The sequence below is a fragment of the Vulpes lagopus genome, chromosome 3 (assembly GCF_018345385.1).
Source record: "Vulpes lagopus strain Blue_001 chromosome 3, ASM1834538v1, whole genome shotgun sequence".
Classification (NCBI taxonomy): Eukaryota; Metazoa; Chordata; class Mammalia; order Carnivora; family Canidae; genus Vulpes; species Vulpes lagopus.
Window position 1 is genome coordinate 56,944,552 of NC_054826.1, and position 24,361 is coordinate 56,968,912.

A 24,361-nucleotide genomic window follows, 5' to 3' on the forward strand; every position below is an offset into this window, starting at 1 on the left:
TAAATATATAAAACTAAACACAATCGCATTGTATTTCTATCTCTTAGTCAAATATAAAGTCAAGCCAATTTACAAGGTAAGTCCAAACAAAATTTCAATACCAATAAAACTCAACAATATAAAAAAAGATAGGATTGCACACTATAATCTCCACCTTATAAAATGTGCATATTTGGGAAAATTTCTGGGGAAAAATAAAACTGCCCCCCCATGGAGATAAAATATGCAAATTATATTATAAACTGAATTATCTTGTGCAAAGAAGAAGAATAGATAAATTAAGATATTTTACAGCATTTACTGTGCACATGGGCTACTCCAAGTGCAAGACATCCATTATCTGATATTAATTTCAAAATACCTTGAAAATAGCTTTAGACTTTTTAAAGAGTTTTTACTTATTTATTCATGAGAGACCCACAGAAAGAGGCAGAGACACAGGCAGAGGGAGAAGCAGGCTTCCTGCAGGAAGCCCGATACAGGACTTGATCCCAGGACGCTGGGATCACGACCTGAGCCAAAGGCAGATGCTCAACTGCTGAGCCATCCAGGCATTGCTAGGTTTAGACTTCTGAAGAGATCCTCACGAGCCATAGTTTTCTTTTTTTTCAACAAAAGTACACATGAAGTAAAGAGTTGAAAGTAATATCATAACAAGTAAGATGTTGATAAGATAGGCCATGATAATTGCCTTGAGGAATGAGATGGATTATCAAGTGAAGGAATATATCAGAGTACAGATACAGGTTCACTGGAGAGGCTACTTTTAATGATTCCAAGAGTTATTGAAATATTTACTATTATTATCCCTGTCTTGCAACAAGAAAATTGAAACCTAAGGAAATCAATGCACCCCAAAGTTGCAATACCAGTGATGAAAAGAAGAAAGATTCAATCCCAGAAATCTATGACTTTATGACACTGTGCTACACGGGGAGCCAGGCTTCCATTCAATATAATGAACTGACCAGTTAAAAGGGACAGTTCAACCATCGGACCTCTGAGGCCTCCTCCAAATTTATGATCATCACTTGTTTATAAAACAAGAGTTTGATTGGGCAACTGTTGGAAAACACACCTATAAATATATAAAATTTGATAGTAATCAGAAAAAATTCTTTTTTAAAGAGCATTTAATTATTTATTTGAGAGAGAGAGAAAGAGAGAGCATGGTGAGAGGGGCAAAGACAGAGGGAGAGAGTCTCCAGCAGACTCTCCCGCTGAGTGAGGAGCCAGATGAGGATCTTGATCCCTGGAGCCTGAGATCATGAGCTGAGCTGAAATCCAGACTTGGACATTCAACCAACTGAGCAACTCATGTGCCCCCCCTTTTTATAATAATATAATTTCTTAATTTTCATTAAGAAAAAAAAAAGCATGTCTTCTTAGATAACATATTTCAAATAAATCAATCTATCATCATCTAGGTTCCCCTCCCACCTTTTTAATTCAATTTAAATTTTTTTTTTTTTTTTACTGAAGTGACACACAATGTTACATTAGTTTCAGGTGTACAACATAGTGATTCAATAAGTTTGTACACCTTGCTATACTCACTAAAAATATAAGTACTACCAGTCAGCATACAAACCTACTACAATACCATTGATTATATTCTCTGTGTTGTACCTTTTATACCCATGAATTATCTATTCCATAACTGAAAGCCTGTATCTCCTACTCTGCTTCATACATTTTGCCCATCCACCGGCCCTGTCCCTCTGCCAACCATTAGTTTGTTCTCTGTATTTATGGGTCTGTTTCTGTTTTCTGCTTTTTTTATCTTTTAGATTCCACATAGAAGTGAGATCATACAGTATTTGCTTTTCTCTGACTTATTTCACTTAGTATTATATATTCTTGATCCATACATGTTGTCACAAATGGCTAGATCTCATCACTTTTTATGGCTGTGTAATATTCTATATTCCATTCCTTCTTTATCCATTCATCTATTGATGGACACTTAGGCTGCTTCCATGTAGCTATTATAAATAATGTTGCAATAAATATAGGAGTGCATATGTCTTTTCAAATTAGTGCTTTTATTTTCCTTGGGTAAATATCTGGTAGCGGAACTGCTGGATCGTATGGCATTTCTATTTTTAATTTTTTAAGGAACCTCCATACTGTTTTCCACATTGGCTGCACCAGTTTGCATTCCCACCAACAGTGCATGAGGGGTACTGTGCATCCACATGCTTTTCTTGTCTTTTGGATTCTAGCCATTCTGATAGGTATAACATGATATCTCTCTGTGATATTGATTTGCATTTCCCTGATGATTAGTGATGTCATCCAACCATATATTTTTAGAGATTTTATGTATTTATTTTAGAGATAGAGGAGAGGGGTGGAAGAGAAGAAGAGGGATAAGCAGACTCCACACTAAGCATAGAGAGTCCAATGTAGGGCTTGGTCCTATGAGATCCTTGAGATCACAACCTGAGTCAAAATCAAGAGTCAGATGCTCAACCGACTGAGCCACCCAAGTGCCTCCCAACTGGTTTTTAAACTATGTCTTCTACATCCTGGGGCATCAAAAATTACATAAGTAAATATGACTTTAGGAAAAAGACATGCCTGTTTTCTTCCAAATACATCACCTTATTTTATCCTAACTACATTCCTGTGAGATATATACCAAATACTCTATTTTATAGGTGAATAACTCAGTCTTATTGACCCACACTTGTTCACCCACATAGAGCTAATCCTTGAAAGTGAATCTGATGCTTGGTTTGTTGGATATTGGAGCTTGAGTTTTACCCAAGGTCCTACTTTATTGAGAGTGTTGCCCAAAGGGCAATACTGAAAGACAACATACAATGACATATGACATAGGCTTTAGCAGTACATGGAATTTCTGCATTGACCAGCCAAAGGTTCTGGGCATTCAGACTTTGAGCTGACACTGTAATGGGATGATACTGGCCTTTGTGGATCTCACAATATTTGGGGGAAACAGAGACATGAATCACAGAGGCACCATGTCTCCTAAAGACATAAGCACCTGATACACTGGGAATGCAGATATACATCTGAGGACCTGCTAGACATGACTGGTGGGCCTTAATCTGCAGCAGAAAGAAATCATATGCAGAAAAGACAGAATGACTATGATATGTTCAAAGAAGCAAATGGGAGTTTGAATGGGTGTGGATGGGATGCGCAGAGGAGATGAGGTTGGAGAATTAGTGAGCCAAGCTGGACCTAAAATGCTCTGGTAGGGCAGCCCCAGTGGCACAGCGGTTTAGCGCCACCTGCAGCCCAGAGTAGGATCCTGGTGTTCCGGGATTGAGTCCCACGTCGGGCTCCCTGCACGGAGCCTGCTTCTCCCTCTGCCTGTGTTGCTGCCTCTCTCTCTCTCTCTCTCTCTCTCTCTCTCTGAATAAATAAATGAAAAAATATTAAAAAAAATAATAAAATAAAATGCTTTGGTATTTGATACCAATCCAGGATTCAAAAACTCCCCTGGAGGAATCTGACAAAAAGATCAGGGAGTAAGGTGCAATTTCTGTAAAGAAGAGAACTTCCATGATATCGTGCATGCAAACACCTGTTCTATGTGGATGATTAGTAATTTTCCTGGGCTATGCAAGGCAGAAAGTTTGCTTACATGTGGAGCTTAGGAGGGGTGAGGGTCCATACCTGGGGCAGCTGGTGCTCCTCTCAACACCACCTCCTTGGCAAATGTCCCCAGAAAGCAGCAGAGGAGCACAGAGGGGATGTCTTCAGCCGAGCATGGGAGACGGCTGCCTAAACACAGAGCTGTGTACCCCCTATCCTTGAGGGTTTATGATCACATGCACACACAAACACACAGATCAGTTTACACTGAGGCCCAGTGCGACATGTAAGGGGATGCAGAAAGAAAGGACATAATCTAGTGCCTAATGTATGCCAATAAATGTGTACATTGTGTGTTATATCAATTTTTATATAACTGAATCTTAAGAGACAAATTAGTCCACACACACATGAATAGATACACAAATAGGTAGGTAGGTAGGTAGCTCAGAGAGAGAAACGGAAGTCAACATCTGATGCCTGCCTGGCTGCAGGATATATACACGCTTTCCATCACGCTGCTTGACTCTCTTAGCATCTCTTTTCCTCATGCAATAGAAAAGTGGAATCACTGAACCACCACTTTGATTCCACAGCATGACTCCAGAGAATAGATACCTGGATATCTTCCGGTAGGAACAAAAAGCCCTGCATTCTCATAAAAACATGTTTGTGACTGAAGTGAGCAGTTTGAACGTAATAGGAAAATGAATGGGTGGTGAACAGATAAAGACACAGCTGTGATTACTTCATTAATACTGCCTTCAACTGCATCTTTCAGTAAGTTAAATACTACTTGCTTTCTCAAAAGTGCACTGCCACTTGTTTTCTGAAGCATCCATGTTTGAGGTGCTAAGACATTTCACGCACAGCAAGAACTTGGCTTTACAATACTCCCTCAATTGTTCTAATAGCAGGACTTATAAGCTCCAGAACCAATGAGTTTACAGGTGGCCATGTTAACACCCATAGATGCCAAGAGATAATTCGAGAGCAGCTTAATATTATTTTTGCCTAATTCTCTTTGTGTAACAAATGGAGTTACCCTAAGAAACACAAAACACCCTGACTTGGGCTCCTCATGATCATCTCCTCAATAATTCTGCATATCTTGCTATGATTCTCATATCAGCATTGGTTTGGTTTTCATGGGGAGTGAAATATGAGACAGAAATGGATCAAAAGGTGGCCACCTCCCAAAGCCAGGGTTACCAGATAAAATGCTGAAGACCAAATTAACCTGAATTTTATGTAAGCAACAATTTTTATATGGATGTGCCACGTACAATTCATCCAACATATCTACACTAAATATTTGTTATCTGAAATTCAAATGTAAGTATGGTGTCCTGCATTTTTATTTGCTCGGTCTGGCAACCCTACCCACAATAGCTGAGGTCCTACTTGAGTGTGTGTGTGTGTGTGTGTCCCTGACGCAATATGCTCGAAGCCTAGCACAGGGGCAGTGTGAAGAGACTGTTATCACATTTATAGACAACATACCATCTTCTATTATGCTGGTGGGCAGGGCCATGGGAGGAGTTCAAGCTCTGGAGATATTTGATCTGAATTATAAATTCATCAGTTGAGCATATTGTTTTTACTCCTCTAGGCCTTGTTTCTTCATGTGTGCGATGAGAAAAGATGACCTCCTTAGTCTTTTATAGAGTAACTTTCTTTGCCCTGCATCTGTGTCTTTGTAGAAGGGCAGCCTCACTGATGCACTAGTCTAAATATAGATAGCTTCCTTGAATATATACCAAGTAGCTCTTCAAATCTGGTCTCTATCGCCACAGGATACTAAAATACAGGATCAGTTTTTCCTGGACTCAAAATTCCATCATTCAGATGATGGTGATTTTCTATATCACATATTTGAGATGTCTAGTAACTTTGAAAGACAAAATGAGGTAACTCCTGTGAAATTACCTACCAAGCCAATCAGTCACATTAATAGTTAGCAAGTGTTAATTCCCTTCCTTCCATTTCTTATAAGTGTTAGCAAGCTTTTATCAGTAAAAAAAGAGTCATTTTTTGCTCCAAGACTCATCCAAGGAAGTAAAGTGAATGACATCCCCCTGAGAAGAGTGAGCACAACATCCAAGTGGGCAGCTTCAACTAGACAAGCAAAGTTTACTTGACTTTCTTCACTTGTGTCTGATTCTGTTGGAAATATTAATGGAGGGAACACAGCCAGCCTACATAACCAGGTTGAGGATATAAAGACAGCTCTCTAGAATCAATTCTCAAACGAGATCTCCAGCTTTCATAGACATTACCCTAGAGAGAGCTGATCCTAAAAACTTAGTTGACATTCCAAGGAATGCCCTGGAAAATGGCTCCCATTCTCTCTAAGACAATGCCAGAGTTCCTACTTTCTAAGGTATACAAAATTAGCACATAGTGAAGAAGAGGACATTAATATTCAGTTTCCTTTTTCCAGAAGAATCAGAGTGATATAGACAACCTAAAGGCAAACCCCGGAGAGCATATGAGTCAGAAATCCTCATCAGTGAAGATGCTCCCAAGAGGAACAAGAGTTAGAACAGCTCATTTTGATTAGCACTTAATAAGCACTAGGATTTGTGCTAAGCACTTTATATGCTTCATGTGTTTAGATCTGCACAACAACCCGATGAAATTGGTAATGCCATCATCCCTCTTACACAGACTGGTAGCTCCAGGATTAAAGTGATAAATCCCTTGTCCTGGGTCATACATATACTAAATGGTGGAGCCAGAATTAAACCAAATCTCTCTGCCCTTTATGTCAAAATTTCTTACCAGATAGGCAGAGACCTCCTACCTCAGGATCATGTCAAATACTAGGAGCCTGGTCCACCCCAGAACTACCTAATCAGATATCTGAGACTAAGAGCAGGAATTGATATTTGCAACGAGCTGTCTAGTGCCTGGGCTAAAAGTTAAAGCTGAGAGCTCTTGAATTATGTTACTCTGCCCACTTCAGAATCTGCCTTTATTCTCAGTATCTCAAACTGCATCTACGACACTAACATGATTTGAATTTCATTTTAAATAAAAAGTTCTATGTAATTTAAATTAAATTATAATGCAAATTGCCTAGGCAGATAACCAGTTTCCCCCTCCCCGCCCTGCAAAATCATCTCACCCTGGTCCTGTTTTTTCTAACATCCTTATTAGGATGTTTCTTCCTCTGCCCATGGAAATCCCACCCTTTTCTCAAATATCTGATTGAGGTCTCCTGTGCCCCTGGCTCTGCTCATGGTTCTTTAGCTCCACGGCCTTCCCAGGTGTTCCGTCCTTGCCTCTTTCTCTGTGCCTGACACAGAATAAATGGAAATTCGTCTTCATACTGCCCACAGTGTTATTCAAAAAGCAAGCATTTGTTGAATATTTGAAGTAAAATTTGAGCTGGGCCCATTAGCCGGGGTTTTGCACAAACCTCCAGGCAACTTCTACAGACAGCCACTGCCGGAATAAGCTAATCTGATCATTCCCTGCTTGGAACCTCCGGAGGCTTTCTTTCACAAGGAGATAAAATCATACATCTTTCCAAGGGCCATAGAGTCCTCACAATTTGCTCTGACCTAATTGACCAACCACATGGCCTACCACACTCTCTCTCGGGTGTCTCATTTTTCTCTGATCACTCAGGACTCCTCACCATTTCGAAAACCCCTGTTCTCTTCCACATTTATTTACCTGTTTTCTTCCTTCCCTCATGTTTCCTTTTGCCATCCCCCAGCTGTAGGAATATGTTTTATTCTTTCACATAAAGATGTCTCCAAATGTTCCAAGGAGATGTGGGTGCTTCTTCCTCTGTGCCTTTTTCTCCCAGGATTTATGAGAGTAAGGTTTCTGAAATCCTAGCTCTAAGAAATACACTTCTCTGGAAAAATATTCAGAAAATATTGTCTACTATAACCTTCTCTCCAAGATTTAGGGATGGGATAGAAGTGTACTGAAGGCTTTGTAAAATCATGCAGCAGAAGCACAGAACCTACGACTTCCCACATGGGTGTGAATTCAAATCCTAGTTGTGTGCGTGAGTTTGGAACACATGTTAATATCCTGCAACTGTTTGGGAACTCCTGGCCTGCCCTTTGTAAAACAAAACAAAACAAAAGAACAAAAAATCTTCAGTGAAAGTCCTTTTTTGCACTGAACTGCAATAATTGGTTTATAAGTCTGTTCCCCATGCTGAACTGTGAACTTCTCGAGAATCTGTCTTACTGTCTTGCTGTGGCTCCATTGTGTCAAGGCTGAGCTCCCAAAGGGTCTCTACACATTCTGACCCACCTGCTGTGAGCCCACCAAGCAGCCTCTCTGCTTATGGAGGAGAACCAGGGTTATCTTCACTTTGCTGCATTTATTTTTTTTGATATTCTATCCATCATTATTTTCCCTCCTTTTGTCACCTCTCCAATGCAAAAATTCATCTGGCTTCTGAAGCATTTGTCAGGAAGAACTGAATATAACAGTCCATTTGCTTTTTTTTTTTTTTTAAGATTTTATTTATTTGAAAGAGAGAGAAAGAGAGAAGCAAGAAGGCAGGGAGGGGCAGAGGGAGAGGGAGAAGCAGACTCCCCACTGAGCAGGGACCCTCATGCAGGCTCCATCCCAGGACCCCAGGATCATGACCTGAGCTGAAGGCAGCTGCTTAACAGACTGAGCATCCAAGGGCCCTCCCTCCATTTGGTTTTTTAACCTCATTGGGAATTTCCAATGATAATCTGAACATCTTTGCTGTTTCTCTTTATCTAGCACACTTTAAAAAAATATTTTATTTATTCATGAGAGACAGAGAGAGAGAGAGAGAGAGAGAGAGAGAGGCAGAGACACAGGCAGAGGGAGAAGCAGGCTTCATGCAGGGAGCCCGATGCGGGACTCGATCCTGGAACCCCTGAATCAGCCCTGGGCCGAAGGAAGGCACCCAACCACTGAGCCACCCAGAGATTCCCCCCTTTTTTAGCACACTTAAGAAGATCTTTGGAATCTACTATGAATTTATGTACATTATAGATTAATTGGCATATGTATGTAATCAACCTGATGCTGGTTAAGATCTCACAATCTTTTGAGTCTAATTTGACAATCTAAAAATCCAGTTATTTCTGTTAGATCTTAATTCTCTCTGTGCAATAAAATAGGGGTGACCACTTATGAAAAGGTCAAAAACTTTTTAAGTGTATAAGCTATGGTTTTATTTATTCTATCAATTAAAATGTTGCATTAGAAGTAACAGGAAGGGGATCCCTGAGTGGCGCAGCGGTTTGGCGCCTGCCTTTGGCCCAGGGCGCGATCCTGGAGACAGAGGATCGAATCCCACGTCAGGCTCCTGGTGCATGGAGCCTGCTTCTCCCTCTGCCTATGTCTCTGCCTCTCTCTCTCCTTTCTCTGTGTGTGTGACTATCATAAATAAAAAAAAAAAAAAGAAGTAACAGGAAGCTCTAATCATGGCTGATCTTGATCCTACATATAACATTTCATTGCTCCAAATTTACCTATCACTAAATTGATATAATCTATGCTTCATCATATTATAAAAGAAGTTCATGGAAGTCTATCCAAATTTTGCTGTAGACCACACAAAACCCCTAATTTAGTCATTTGGCAGCTTTATGAAAAATTATAGTATTAACTTGGCAAAAATGTAGTGGTCCTATGTCAGCTTTCAGTGAAGAGCACTGTATTTCTAAATTTTTCACAATGAATACTTTTCTCAGTGTCTGCAAATAAAATTTTATTCACCAATTCTGGAATCTGGCCTACAAAGTATTTACAGAAGTGTCCATTTTCTCCTTTGTAAAAATCACAATTACTATATCCACATATTTTCCAGTGCATCTCTTGGTTGTAGCCATTCCTCAAAGAAGACCACTGAAAGTTTTTATTCTCTTCTGAAATTTCTGTCAGATTTTAATTTATTTCACCTATGGACATGACTGTTTAGAGACTTTCATTTCTAACCACTGGACGTAAAAATATGTGCTAATGACTAATATCAGATTAATCACATATATATCAGATTATCAAAATCTTATAATACCAAAATATTATCCTAACATGTGTGGCAAAAAAAAGAAAGAAAAAGTAAAGGAAAAAGAAAAAAGGGAAAACAGAGAAAAATACTTAAGCACTTGGAAGGGTTTGTGATCAAGGAGCTGAATTATTAGCACTGGTACTGAAACCTATGTTAAAAAAAATCATCGTGTTGCGGGGGGTGGGGGTGACTGGGTGATAGGCCCTGAGGGGGGCACTTGATGGGATGAGCACTGGGTGTTATTCTATATGTTGGCAAATTGAACACCAATAAAAAATAAATTTACAAAAAAAAAAAAACTTAAAAAAAATCATCGTGTAAAGAGAGAGAGGGAGTGGCCATATTGCCAAAGAGAAGAATAACTTAAAAAATAAGACTGTGAGGGAGGGGCAAGACGGCGGCAGAGTAGGGTCCCCAAGTCACCTGTCCCCACCAAATTACCTAGAAAACCTTCAAATCATCCTGAAAATCTACGAATTCGGCCTGAGATTTAGAGAGAGACCAGCTGGAATGCTCCAGTGAGAAGAGTTCGCGCTTCTATCAAGGTAGGAAGACGGGGAAAAAGAAATAAAGACACAAAAGGCCTCCAAGGGGGAGGGGCCCCGCGAGGAGCCGGGCTGAGGCCGGGGCGAGTGTCCCCAGGACAGGAGAGCCCCGTCCCGGAGGAGCAGGAGCTGCACCGACCTTCCCCGCGGAAAGGGGCTCCGGGGAATTGGAGCAGGATCCCCAGAAAGGGGGGGACGCCCTCGGGCTCCCGGGGACAGTAACAGAGGAACTGCGCCCCGGGAGAGTGCGCCGAGCTCCCTAAGGGCTGCAGCGCTCGGCGGGACCCGGAGCAGCTCGGAGGGGCTCGGGCGGCGGCTCCGCGGAGGGGGCTGCGGGGCTCCGGGAACAGCTCGGAGGGGCTCGGGCGGCGGCTCCGCGGAGGGGGCTGCGGGGCTCCGGGAACAGCTCAGCGGCGGCGGCTCGGGCGGAGGAAGAAGCTCCGCGGAGGGGGCGGGCGCGGCTCCGGGAACAGCTCGGAGGGGCTCGGGCGGCGGCTCCGCGGAGGGGGCTGCGCGGCTCCGGGAACAGCTCGGTGGCGGCGGCTCGGGCGGAGGAAGAAGCTCAGCGGAGGGGGCGGCGTCGCTCCGGGAACAGCTCGGAGGGGCTCGGGCGGCGGCTCCGCGGAGGGGGCTGCGGGGCGGGAGCGCGAATCCGACAGCGCAGGCCCCGGAGCACAGGGCGCCGGGACACAGCCCAGGATCCGGCCTCCCCCCTGGGACAGGCAGAGGCCGGGAGGGCCCAGGACAGCGAGGACGCTCCTGCCTGGAACTGAGCAGATCAGCAGCCCCGCCCGGGAGCCCCCAGGCCCTGCAGACGGAGAGCCCCGGAGCTACTGCGGGAGCTGACTCCAGGGTCCCAGAGCTGCACCCGCCACTGGGGTTGTTCCTCCCGGGGTCTCACGGGGTAAACACCCCCCACTGAGCCCTGCACCAGGCAGGGGCAGAGCAGCTCCCCCAAGTGCTCACGCCTGAAAATCAGCACAGCAGGCCCCTCCCCCAGAAGACCAGCTGGACGGACCAGTTCCAGGGGAAGTCAAGGGACTTAAAGTATACAGAATCAGAAGATACTCCCCCGTGTTTTTTTTGTTTTTGTTTTTGTTTTGTTTTTGTTTTGTGCTTTTTTTTCTTTCTTTCTTCTTGATTTCTGATTGCTTCCCCCACCCCACCCCCTTTTTTTTCTCCTTTCTTTTTCTTTCTCTTTTTCCCCTTTTTTTTCTTCTTTCTCTTTTTTCTTTTTCTCTTTTCTTTCCTTCTCTCTCTTTTTCTCCTTTTCCCAATACAACTTGTTTTTGGCCACTCTGCACTGAGCAAAATGACTAGAAGGAAAACCTCACCTCAAAAAAAAGAATCAGAAACAGCCCTCTCTCCCACAGAGTTACAAAATATGGATTACAATTCAATGTCAGAAAGCCAATTCAGAAGCACTATTATACAGCTACTGGTGGCTCTAGAAAAAACCATAAAGGACTCAAGAGACTTCATGACTGCAGAATTTAGATCCAATCAGGCAGAAATTAAAAATCAATTAAATGAGATGCAATCCAAGCTAGAAGTCCTAACGATGAGGCTTAACGAGGTGGAAGAACGAGTGAGTGACATAGAAGACAAGTTGATGGCAAAGAGGGAAACTGAGGAAAAAAGAGACAGGCAATTAAAAGACCATGAGGATAGATTAAGGGAAATAAATGACAGCCTGAGGAAGAAAAACCTACGTTTAATTGGGGTTCCCCAGGGCACCAAAAGGGACAGAGAGCCAGAAAATGTATTTGAACAAATCCTATCTGAAAACTTTCCTAATCTGGGAAGGGAAACAGGCATTCAGATCCAGGAAATAGAGAGATCCCCCCCTAAAATCAACAAAAACTGTTCAACACCTCGACATTTAATAGTGAAGCTTGAAAATTCCAAAGATAAGGAGAAGATCCTTAAAGCAGCAAGAGAAAAAAAGTCCCTGACTTTTATGGGGAGGAATATTAGGGTAACAGCAGACCTCTCCACAGAGACCTGGCAGGCCAGAAAGGGCTGGCAGGATATATTCAGGGTCCTAAATGAGAAGAACATGCAACCAAGAATACTTTATCCAGCAAGACTCTCATTCAAAATGGAAGGAGAGATAAAGAGCTTCCAAGACAGGCAGGAACAGAAAGAATATGTAACCTCCAAACCAGCTCTGCAAGAAAGTTTAAGGGGAACTCTTAAAATTCCCCTTTAAGAAGAAGTTCAGTGGAACAATCCACAAAAACAAGGACTGAATAGATATGATGACACTAAACTCATATCTATCAATAGTAACTCTGAACGTGAACAGGCTTAATGACCCCATCAAAAGGCGCAGGGTTTCAGACTGGATAAAAAAGCAGGACCCATCTATTTGCTGTCTACAAGAGACTCATTTTAGACAGAAGGACACCTACAACCTGAAAATAAAAGGTTGGAGAACCATTTACCATTCAAATGGTCCTCAAAAGAAATCAGGGGTAGCCATCCTTATACCAGATAAATTAAAATTTACCCCGAAGACTATAGTGAGAGATGAAGAGGGACACTATCTCATACTCAAAGGATCTATCCAACAAGAGGACTTAACAATCCTCAATATATATGCCCCGAATGTGGGAGCTGCCAAATATTTAAACCAATTAATAACCAAACTGAAGAAATACTTAGATAATAATACACTTATACTTGGTGACTTCAATCTAGCTCTTTCTATACTAGATAGGTCTTCTAAGCACAACATATCCAAAGAAACGAGAGCTTTAAATGATACACTGGACCAGATGGATTTCACAGATATCTACAGAACTTTACATCCAAACTCAACTGAATACACTTTCTTCTCAAGTGCACATGGAACTTTCTCCATAATAGACCACATACTGGGTCACAAATCGGGTCTGAACGGATACCAAAAGATCGGGACAGTCCCCTGCATATTCTCAGACCATAATGCCTTGAAATTAGAACTTAATCACAACAAGAAGTTTGGAAGGACCACAAACACATGGAGGTTAAGGACCATTCTGCTAAAAGATGAAAAGGTCAACCAGGAAATTCAGGAAGAATTAAAAAGATTCACGGAAACTAATGAGAATGAAGATACAACCGTTCAAAATCTTTGGGATGCAGCAAAAGCAGTCCTGAGGGGGAAATACATCGCAATACAAGCATCCATTCAAAAACTGGAAAGAACTCAAATTCAAAAGCTCACCTTACACATAAAGGAACTAGAGAAAAAGCAACAAATGGACCCGACCCCCAGCAGAAGAAGACAGTTAATTAAAATTCGAGCAGAACTAAATGAAATTGAGACCAAAAGAACTGTGGAACAGATCAACAGAACCAGGAGTTGGTTCTTTGAAATAATTAATAAGATAGATAAACCATTAGCCAACCTTATTAAAAAGAAGAGAGAGAAGACTCAAATTAATAAAATCATGAATGAGAAAGGAGAGATCACTACCAACACCAAGGAAATACAAACGATTTTAAAAACATATTATGAACAGCTGTACGCCAATACATTAGGAAATCTAGAAGAAATGGACGCATTCCTGGAAAGCCACAAACGACCAAACTGGAGCAGGAAGAAATAGAAAACCTGAACAGGCCAATAACCAGGGAGGAAATTGAAGCAGTCATCAAAAACCTCCCAAGACACAAGAGTCCAGGGCCAGATGGGTTCCCAGGAGAATTCTATCAAACGTTTAAAGAAGAAATCATACCTATTCTACTAAAGCTGTTTGGAAAGATAGAAAGAGATGGAGTACTTCCAAATTCGTTCTATGAGGCCAGCATCACCTTAATTCTGAAACCAGACAAAGACCCCACCAAAAAGGAGAATTACAGACCAATATGGATGCAAAAATTCTCTACAAGGTACTAGCCAATAGGATCCAACAACACATTAAGAAAATTATTCACCATGACCAAGTAGGATTTATCCCCGGGACACAAGGCTGGTTCAACACTCGTAAAACCATCAATGTGATTCATCATATCAGCAAGAGAAAAAACAAGAACCATACGATCCTCTCATTAGATGCAGAGAAAGCATTTGACAAAATACAGCATCCATTCCTGATCAAAACACTTCAGAGTGTTGGGATAGAGGGAACTTTCCTTGACATCTTAAAAGCCATTTACGAAAAACCCACAGCAAATATCATTCTCAATGGGGAAGCACTGGGAGCCTTTCCCCTAAGATCAGGAACAAGACAGGGATGTCCACTCTCACCACTGCTGTTCAACATAGTTCTGGAAGTCCTTGCCTCAGCAATCAGACAACAAAAATATATTAAAGGCATTCAAATTGGCAAAGAAGAAGTCAAACTCTCCCTCTTCGCCGATGACATGATACTCTACATAGAAAACCCAAAAGCCTCCACCCCAAGATTGCTAGAACTCATACAGCAATTTGGTAGCGTGGCAGGATACAAAATCAATGCCCAGAAATCAATGGCATTTCTATACACTAACAATGAGACTGAAGAAAGAGAAATTAAGGAGTCAATCCCATTTACAATTGCACCCAAAAGCATAAGATACCTAGGAATAAACCTAACCAAAGAGGTAAAAGATCTATACCCTAAAAACTATAGAACACTTCTGAAAGAAATTGAGGAAGACACAAAGAGATGGAAAAATATTCCATGCTCATGGATTGGCAGAATTAATATTGTAAAAATGTCAATGTTACCCAGGGCAATTTACACGTTTAATGCAATCCTTACCAAAATACCATGGACTTTCTTCAGAGAGTTAGAACAAATTATTTTAAGATTTGTGTGGAATCAGAAAAGACCCCGAATAGCCCGGGGAATTTTAAAAAAGAAAACCATATCTGGGGGCATCACAATGCCAGATTTCAGGTTGTACTACAAAGCTGTGGTCATCAAGACAGTGTGGTACTGGCACAAAAACAGACACATAGATCAATGGAACAGAATAGAGAACCCAGAAGTGGACCCTGAAATGTATGGTCATCTAATATTCGATAAAGGAGGAAAGACTATCCATTGGAAGAAAGACAGTCTCTTCAATAAATGGTGCTGGGAAAATTGGACATCCACATGCAGAAGAATGAAACTGGACCACTCTCTTTCACCATACACAAAGATAAACTCAAAATGGATGAGAGATCTAAATGTGAGACAAGATTCCATCAAAATCCTAGAGGAGAACACAGGCAACACCCTTTTTGAACTTGGCCACAGTAACTTCTTGCAAGATACATCCACAAAGGCAAAAGAAACAAAAGCAAAAATGAACTATTGGGACTTCATCAAGATAAGAAGCTTTTGCACAGCAAAGGATACAGTCAACAAAACTAAAAGACAACCTACAGAATGGGAGAAGGTATTTGCAAATGACATATCAGATAAAGGGCTAGTTTCCAAAATCTATAAAGAACTTATTAAACTCAACACCAAAGAAACAAACAATCCAGTCATGAAATGGGCAAAAGACATGAAGAGAAATCTCACAAAGGAAGACATGGACATGGCCAACATGCACATGAGAAAATGCTCTGTATCACTTGCCATCAGGGAAATACAAATCAAAACCACAATGAGATCCCACCTCACACCAGTGAGAATGGGGAAAATTAACAAGGCAGGAAACAACAAATGTTGGAGAGGATGCGGAGAAAAGGGAACCCTCTTACACTGTTGGTGGGAATGTGAACTGGTGCAGCCACTCTGGAAAACTGTGTGGAGGTTCCTCAAAGAGTTAAAAATAGACCTGCCCTACGACCCAGCAATTGCACTGTTGGGGATTTACCCCAAAGATTCAGATGCAATGAAATGCCGGGACACCTGCACCCCGATGTTTATAGCAGCAATGTCCACAATAGCCAAACTGTGGAAGGAGCCTCGGTGTCCATCGAAAGATGATTGGATAAAGAAGATGTCGTTTATGTATACAATGGAATATTACTCAGCCATTAGAAACGACAAATACCCACCATTTGCTTCAGCGTGGATGGAACTGGAGGGTATTATGCTGAGTGAAATAAGTCAATCGGAGAAGGACAAACAGTGTATGTTCTCACGCATTTGGGGAATATAGATAATAGTGAAAGGGAATAGAAGGGAAGGGAAAAGAAATGTGTGGGAAATATCAGGAAGGGAGACAGAACATAAAGACTCCTAACTCTGGGAAACGAACTAGGGGTGGTGGAAGGGGAGGAGGGCGGGGGGTGGGGGGGAATGGGTGACCGGCACTGAGGGGGACACTTGACGGGATGAGCACTGGGTGTTTTTCTGTATGTTGGTAAATTGAACACCAATAAAAATTAATTTATTAAAAAAATTAATCTCATAACTAAAAAAAAAAATAAGACTGTGTAATGCTTCTGAAGCAGAATCTTGGGAAGTCACTAGAGAGATGGCTCTACTTGCTATTTCATTTGGCAAATGTCTCCTAACAGAGGAGATGAAGGTATAATGCTCTTCTACCCCAGTGGCATTCAACAGTTAAGACCACCTGACTAATGTCATTCAACACAGTCTGTAATTACCAGAGAAATCTTCAAATACAACACATATCTGTCAATTATCCTATGAGAGACTATGATGACCAGCCAAGTGAGCCTTTTGGGGCACCTGGCAGTTCCAATTCTGAATGTAAACCTAAAGATTGGCATCTGGTTCAATTTTCATTTTCTCATAGCTTGGATAATGTGGATTACTACCCAAATTCTTATAATAACCTCATGGTTTTGGAAAACATTACCTTCAAGCCACTTGAAACATTGTCAGAGTACAACCTCTCTGATCATGAATCCCTCGTTGTGGGTCATACCCAGCAGTTGGGCACCAGCAGAATTCAAGAGCTCTGAAGGAAGGCTGACTTAGATGCAAATCCTGTATTTGCCATTTCCTTGCTCCTTAAATGATATATTTCAGCTAAACAGAGCTGTTTTGTCATTTACAAGATAAGGATATACAGACTTCCTATCCCATTCATTGTTTTTTTTTTTTTAATTCAACGAGATGATCTAAATTTTGAGGCACCTGTCGAATACTAAATAACATTATCATATTACTCTGACACATATAATTTCTCATATAGTTTGTATGGCCTTTAAGAGGCCATACAAAAAAGTAAACAAAGATTCTTGCTTGCACCCCCTCCACAAACACATATACAGACGCATTAACCCATATCTTACTATTTTGTTTTATAAGGAAACATGATATATTCAAATGAATGAAAACGTTCTGTTCTACATAAGCCAGAAATTTCAGCATAGGTGGGACGCCCGGGGGTCTCAGCGGTTTAGAGCCTGACTTCGGCCCAGGGCCTGATCCTGGGTTCCTGGGATCGAGTCCTACATTGGGTTCCCTGCATGGAGCCTGCTTCTCCCTCTGCCTGTGTCTCTGCCTTTCTCTCTCTCTCTCTCTCTCTCTCTCTCTCTCTCTCTGTCTCTCATGAATAAATAAATACATAATCTAAAAAAAAAGAAATTTCAGCACAGGGAAAGGGATTCATCACTTCTGTATCACTAAGGTCAATTCACAAATTTGAGCATTTACATGGACTCATCTGACTCACACACCAGCCTGTTAGATTTAAAGGAACACACACTGAATCACTCCTAATAAGCATTGTAGCCTTAAGGAAAATATCCCCACTTTATATCATCCAGACAGAATTAGAAATTAGATACTTCTTAGGAGTTTATCTTCAGTGCTTACTAAAATATACTCAATTTTTTTTTGCATGACAGATTAGAGATGCTCAATATATGGGAACATTTGAAGCAATGACCTTATCAGTTCTAAAACTATACACATATTTTAGACCATGGAGTCTAAATATATCACATTTCTAAACCTCCTCCTACAACAAACTCAGAATTTCATTCTTTTTTCTTTTTTTTAACTTCAATATACAGAGGTTATTCTAAAGAGACTTTTTCAGGTTTTAGTTAAGAATCACCTTTTCCCAAGTTCTATAAACCCTGTGATTTAAAAACAAATTATACTAGAGTTTACTCAATCAAAATTTGCATAAATATATTATGTTATCTTTAAAACAATGTCAAATCACAAACAAGACATTTAACTGACAGAGTTCATTTTATTTTTCCAGATGAGAATGAAAGAAATTTGCATGAAAGATCTCCCACACAATCTTCAGCTCTCCCAGTGGTTTGCTAATATGTTTGCAAGTGGCATTGCACCTGCTTTTATACAAACATCTTTGATGCCAACAGCATCCAATGCATCAGGGCATTGTCAAAGAAGTAGCTGCATAACAAAGAGCTCAAATGGATATAATGAGATATGCTCTATGATTGAGCACCTGACACTGTAGCCAGATATTTCTCAAATGAGAAATCCTTCTTCATGATCAATGTGCTTTCCAAAATTTGGCCAATCTGACATGCCCTTCGGCCATCTGTCTCCTCTGGATGTTTGGGTAGATCTCTTAATGAGTATTTGAGCTTACGGTGAAGTGTGTCTAATCCATATCCTGATCTTTTCACCCCCTGTGGAAAACTGTGAACATCTCACCTAAAAAAATTTCAATTTTCCCTCATGCATGCATGATGAGTAGGGTAAGTCATCAATTCAAGAAATATTTTTGATTACTGATTTAATAGAAACTCTGATTTTACATATTTTTTTCCACAAACACAATTCCATATTTTCACATACCTTCAAATTCCTGCCACATTTATAACAGTTAACTTTATTATTTTAAATTGATACTGTATTCAAGGACTGTATTTGTTATTGATATTTCTATTATACCATCCCCAGAAGCATCATTAAGAAAAATTCATGAATATAATTAAGGAAAAATCCTTTGGAATGTTGACCGTTTTATGGACGTTAGGTTTAGCATGGCTTATTTGATAAGATAATTATCCCCTGAAATTAATAAAACTGACTTGGAAAGCCTTTCTGGTTAAGTGTTTTTACTGAAGATGATATGTTTTCTTTGGTTCTAAGGTAGTGATTCTAGGGAGCTTATGTACCCAGACAGACTGAAATAGCAAGGCTCATCCTAATATGGAAGCAATACAGTACGGGGACAGATTTGGACTATGGCATCACTCCATACGGTTTATCCACTTTGGCTGGTGCTCAGCTTACATGTCTCCTATCCCAGTAAGCTGTCTGAGTTTCCCAAATGCATTTAGATGTTTTTTTAAAAAAATAATTTTTTTCCTTCATTGTACCTTGCCTATGTCATTTTGATAGCACTTGTTAATATTACTTCATTTATGTATAGTTTTCTTTCTTTCTTTTCAGTTTCGGAGGCTTTGAGCATGAAAGGATGTGGCTTATATATCTGTATCTTCAGTATCTTATACATCTGGCATAGAGTAAGTGTGAGAAGTGTATGTTGATTAAATAATAATAGGATTTTCGTTGAATCGTATGATTTGGAGTTCCTGCTTTAAATAGGCATTTATTAAACTGCATAAAGGATTCAGTTTTTGAGTCTGTAACACAGACTTAGCTACTGGGAACACAAAGATTTTGGGGAAAAAAGCTGTTTGCATCATATCCTCATCTTGTGACCTGAGTTTTAACTCCGGGAAAGATGAAATTCACATTGCCCAATGTAAGAATGTTGAAAGTTGAGAGAAGAAAGCTATTCTAGAACTCATTAAAAGAGAACCGGCATTGATCACTTCAGGTACACCAATATATTGACATGATTAAGTTTCTAGAGACTATGTCTACATTTCTGCTTCCCAGCTGTATTTATGATAGAGACGTCATATTACTGGGATGTAATCTACAATGGAAGGAATTTTACCTATCGACTCTAAAATCACAAGTTAAATCTGGCAAATGTTTGTTCCTAAAGCAACAAACAGAACTTTACATACTTAGTGAGAATATGAGTGGGGTGAACACTATCCAGAACTAGTAAAGTCTGTGGAAACAGTTCATCCACTAACCTATTCACCATTTCAAACAAGCCTTCATTAGTTGTCATTATCTGTATACATACTACATATTTCCTTCTGACTTCTTGTCCAATCCCTTTTGTACAAGGCAATCGCTACTGCTGGAATCAAATATTCATACATTGAGAACTCATTTCCCATGATGCTTTATAGCTATCATTTGACACCAAGTTTTGCAAGATTTACTATAACCTTAGTCTTAAGATTCATATAGACGAACAACCTAATTAGCTATTATTTTTCACTTACAAGTAGTCTGTCTGAACACGGATTTTTTAATGCATATCTTGATTCCATAGAAAATTGTTATCACAAGGTAACTATGTCACTGGAGGTCCTCAAGAAAAGCCCAATAGGATGGTAACGGGTCCATTTTTTTTAACAGTGATAATTAACATCAATGTAGTAATTTATATTTACCTTACCATGGCCATACCACTTGTGGAATCTGAAGCTACCCTAGCCCCACCTATTGGCTGTAAGTGTTTCCTATATCTGTAGTCATTCTGTTACTAACTTCTGGAGTCTCTATTCTCAACACCTGCAGTCACCACAGTCCAATGGGGCAAATGTCTCTATCCACTAAGCCCGGTACCTACTATCCTCAAAGTGACTGTTAATGCTCGGATTTCCTCACCATCAGTGGTTAATGAGGAAAGTACAAACCACATATCCTTCTCAACAATTTGTATTCTTCTACAAGACCCTGCCCATAATTTTCTGTAATCACTGACCCATATGACTATAGTCTCTTCTCCGTGCCAACAACATGCTTCAATACTCTCATGATAACCACTCATTGATTACATTCAGGTAGCTAGCCTTTTGTCACTTCCTACCACATCTACCTTACATTCCATGATGCTTCATTTGATTATTATCCTGAATTTCATTGCTCTTATGACTTTTCATCTCACCTATTCTAGCAAAACCTCAAGCCTATAGGAACTGAGCTGCCTGCTTTTTCTATGATATAACATCCAGATAATAGAATGCTAATGAAAAATACCACAAAACAGGCAAGATCAATTCCAGTATAAATATTGAATCACTAAGCTCTAATCAACCTTAAAAACTTCCAGCAGTACACGACAAACTTGACATCTTCTCTCAATATATCAGAGGTACCTGGGACTCAACATTTCCAAACCTAATCTAGTAAAACATCTCCCATAAACTGCTCTTCTTCCAGTTTTCTTTTTCGGTAAATGGGGCCCACCTTTTATCTAAATGAACCCTGCATCATCCTCGATAATCTCCTTTTTCTAACTTTCAACATTAACTCTTCTCAAATAGTTGTTGATACCATGTCCTAAATATCTATCATTTTCCCCACATCTCCCACAATCATACTAGTTCATACTAAGATCATCTTGCCTGAATAGATCTTAAATTCTCAACTGTATATCTACTCGTTTATTACCTATTATCTGTAAGCTTACTAGACTGTGAGTACCATCAGACCAGGTTTTTTTGGTCCATTTTTACTATTTTATCTCTAATATTTTGCAATTTTTCTTTGCTTATAATGAGCACTTGATAATTATTTGCTGAATGAATTAGTGAATAGATAAATGAATATAATTAAATTTATAAATAGTATTATAATAACCATAATCAAGTATGAAGTATTAACATCTATATTCTATAAGAGAAAAATCTGAAATTCTACAAAAGCCAAAGAAGCAAAGAATTATTAATTTGGATTTCAAGTTTAGGTTTTCTAAATTTCACTAACTTTAACTCCTGAGTAATCCTCCATTTTAGCACCATGATGTATATCAAACCCTCAAAATTTTTTTTATTTTTATTTTACTTACAATATAGACTCAGAAAAATATAGTCAATTCTTAATGTAATTATCTATGAACATAATGATAATAATAATTCCTGAAATAATAAATCCTGTGGAAGGCATCCTACCGCTTTAAAAACATACCATTTACTGCAAGTGCTTTCACCAGAAATATTTTAATTTTGTAAATGGAAATGTTTATATAGCCAATACTCCAAATTGATTGATACTAAAATGTATAAAACATAGTCATCATGAAAAGGAAATGGAATTAGAGCAGAAAATAACAAAACTAACATTTTCTAAGCCATCACTATTTTTTTCAATCATTTATTGAGTGTTTGCCATCTTGTAGACATTGTGCTAAGCAATTTATATGTGCAGTGAAATAGGAACTATTATCATCCCTATTTTACAGATAAGAAAATTGAGAAATAGAGCAAACAAAGCCAGGAGCCAAATCCAACTTCTGTATGATTCCAGAGCTGCACTTAACATTCAATTGCCTCCCCGATAAGTAGTTAAGTCTTTCATTTTGAGCCATTACTTAGTGAAAAATCGACAAAAACACTTTTTACTACTAACAGCATCTGATAATGAGACATTTCAATTATAATCAGATGGCAAAGGAGAATACTATATACATTATGAAACTTAGCTTTTCTGGATATTTAAGGAGCAAATTGTTTAGTCTTACCCATGAATTCAATCCCCAAGTGGTCTGCTACACCAAAGTCAGCATGTAAGGAAGAGAAACAGAAAAAGAGAAAAGATTAGAAAAAAATCCACACAGAATTCAATGCTTATAAGACTGACCTTTCAAGGCAAAGAATACGTCTTTATTTTAGCAACCATTTTTTTGGGACAGATCATTTACCGATTGCCAACAAGTAGGGCTGCTCTGAACACTGACTTGTATTTCCCAATGGCCTGGAGCTTTAGATGAAATAATACTGCATCAGCTACCAATTATGCTAAGTATAAATTTGGCAAAAAAGGAAAAAGAAAGAAGAAAAGTAAAAAAAAAAAAAATTCACACAAAGAACATCTGACAAAGTTATTTTCAGAACTCATATTTTATGTAGAATAACTACTTGTTCAAAATGCATTTATCTGGATCTCTATGTTAATGATATGCCAATAAAGAACTTCGTAAAAAAAAAAAAAAAAAAAAAAAACTTCTGTAGGACACCTTAACCAGGCCCTCTTCACCTTCACAAAAATGAAGCTACTGGATTTTTCCCCCCTTTGATTTGTTAGATTAGAAACCTGGGATTCAGTGAGACTAAAGTTTACACTTGTCTCAAAGACAGCAGGTCCAGGGCACAAATCCAGTCTGTCTGACCGGTTGTCAGTCTTAGGACTATTAAACTTGGCAGTGCTTCTTATCAAAAATTGCAGGACAGATGTGTCCACGTCTATTTTCCATGCGTGTGGACAGCTGATCATTCTGACCCAGTAAATGCTAATGTCTGTCTGTTGTCACAGTGACAAACTGGGCCTGCCTATACCCAGGGATTCAGTCATAGAGTCTGTTTATTTAAATGGTGCTTTCTCTTAATTATTCAGTTATTTGCTCGTTCACTTTTAAAATTCACTGTATTATTTAATGCTGGTTTTTGTTGTAGTAATCTATTTCTTAAATGAGAATACATTAAAAAAAAAGTATTGCTACAATCGTATTTGTTTCTAAGACTAATTACTGGGCTTCCTTTTCTGAATTTTCTATTTAGCAAAGAAGCTTTTCTTTTTAGAAGATATGCATTCAGTCATCTTGATTATCTTAGTGCCTTTCCTAGTTGTAAATAATTCATTTTTAAATTTTATTGTGGCAAAATACACATAACATAAAACTTGCCATTTTAACTGTTTGGAACGCTTTCGTGACATTACTTACATTGGCAATGCTGTTCAACCATCACCACTGTGTTTCCAAAACTTTTCTGTCACCCCAGAGAGAAGTTGTACCCATAAAGCTAGAATTTCTCACTACCCCCGCCCACCGACACACACACACAAGCCCCTGGTGACTCCTAATCTACTTTCTGTTTTCATGGATTTTCCCAGGAGTAGTTTATTTTTAAAGTAATTAACTGAGACATGTCTTTTATATAAAGAAAGAACATAACAACGTTTTTTAAGAGTAGATGCATTATTTTTTTTTGACATGATGTTTTTGTGACTTCTCATGGTATACTATGGTAGAGGCCTAGCACGCTTTCGTGAAAAGATAGTCTCTTTGTTCTCAAGTAATTCAGAAACCAGAGGGAGCCCACAGACACAAAGCTTTGTTAATTCTCTGGATAGTGCTATAATGGAAAACCAGAACATACGCACAGGCAGGAGAGGCCAAGGACCCATGGTTTGCCCTGGGGAGAAACAATATGCCATGTGAAAGAATGGGATGGTCAAAAAGTTGCAAGACCATGTGTGGGTTGTTGTGTGAATAAGAAACTTCCTGATTGTGTGCATGTGGGGACCTTGATAGA

At 39.6% G+C, this 24,361-nt stretch overlaps 1 protein-coding gene across 4 annotated transcripts in view; it reads right to left on the reverse strand.

The window, feature by feature from the left end:
• Positions 1-24,361, reverse strand: part of NRG3 (neuregulin 3) — a 1,041,792-nt gene that overhangs the window by 105,475 nt on the left and 911,956 nt on the right. For all 4 annotated transcript variants that reach the window (XM_041746957.1, XM_041746955.1, XM_041746956.1 and 1 more), the window contains exon 4: positions 22,570-22,593. In XM_041746957.1, the coding sequence (XP_041602891.1) occupies positions 22,570-22,593 (24 nt within the window). The remainder of the gene's footprint in view (positions 1-22,569; positions 22,594-24,361) is intronic.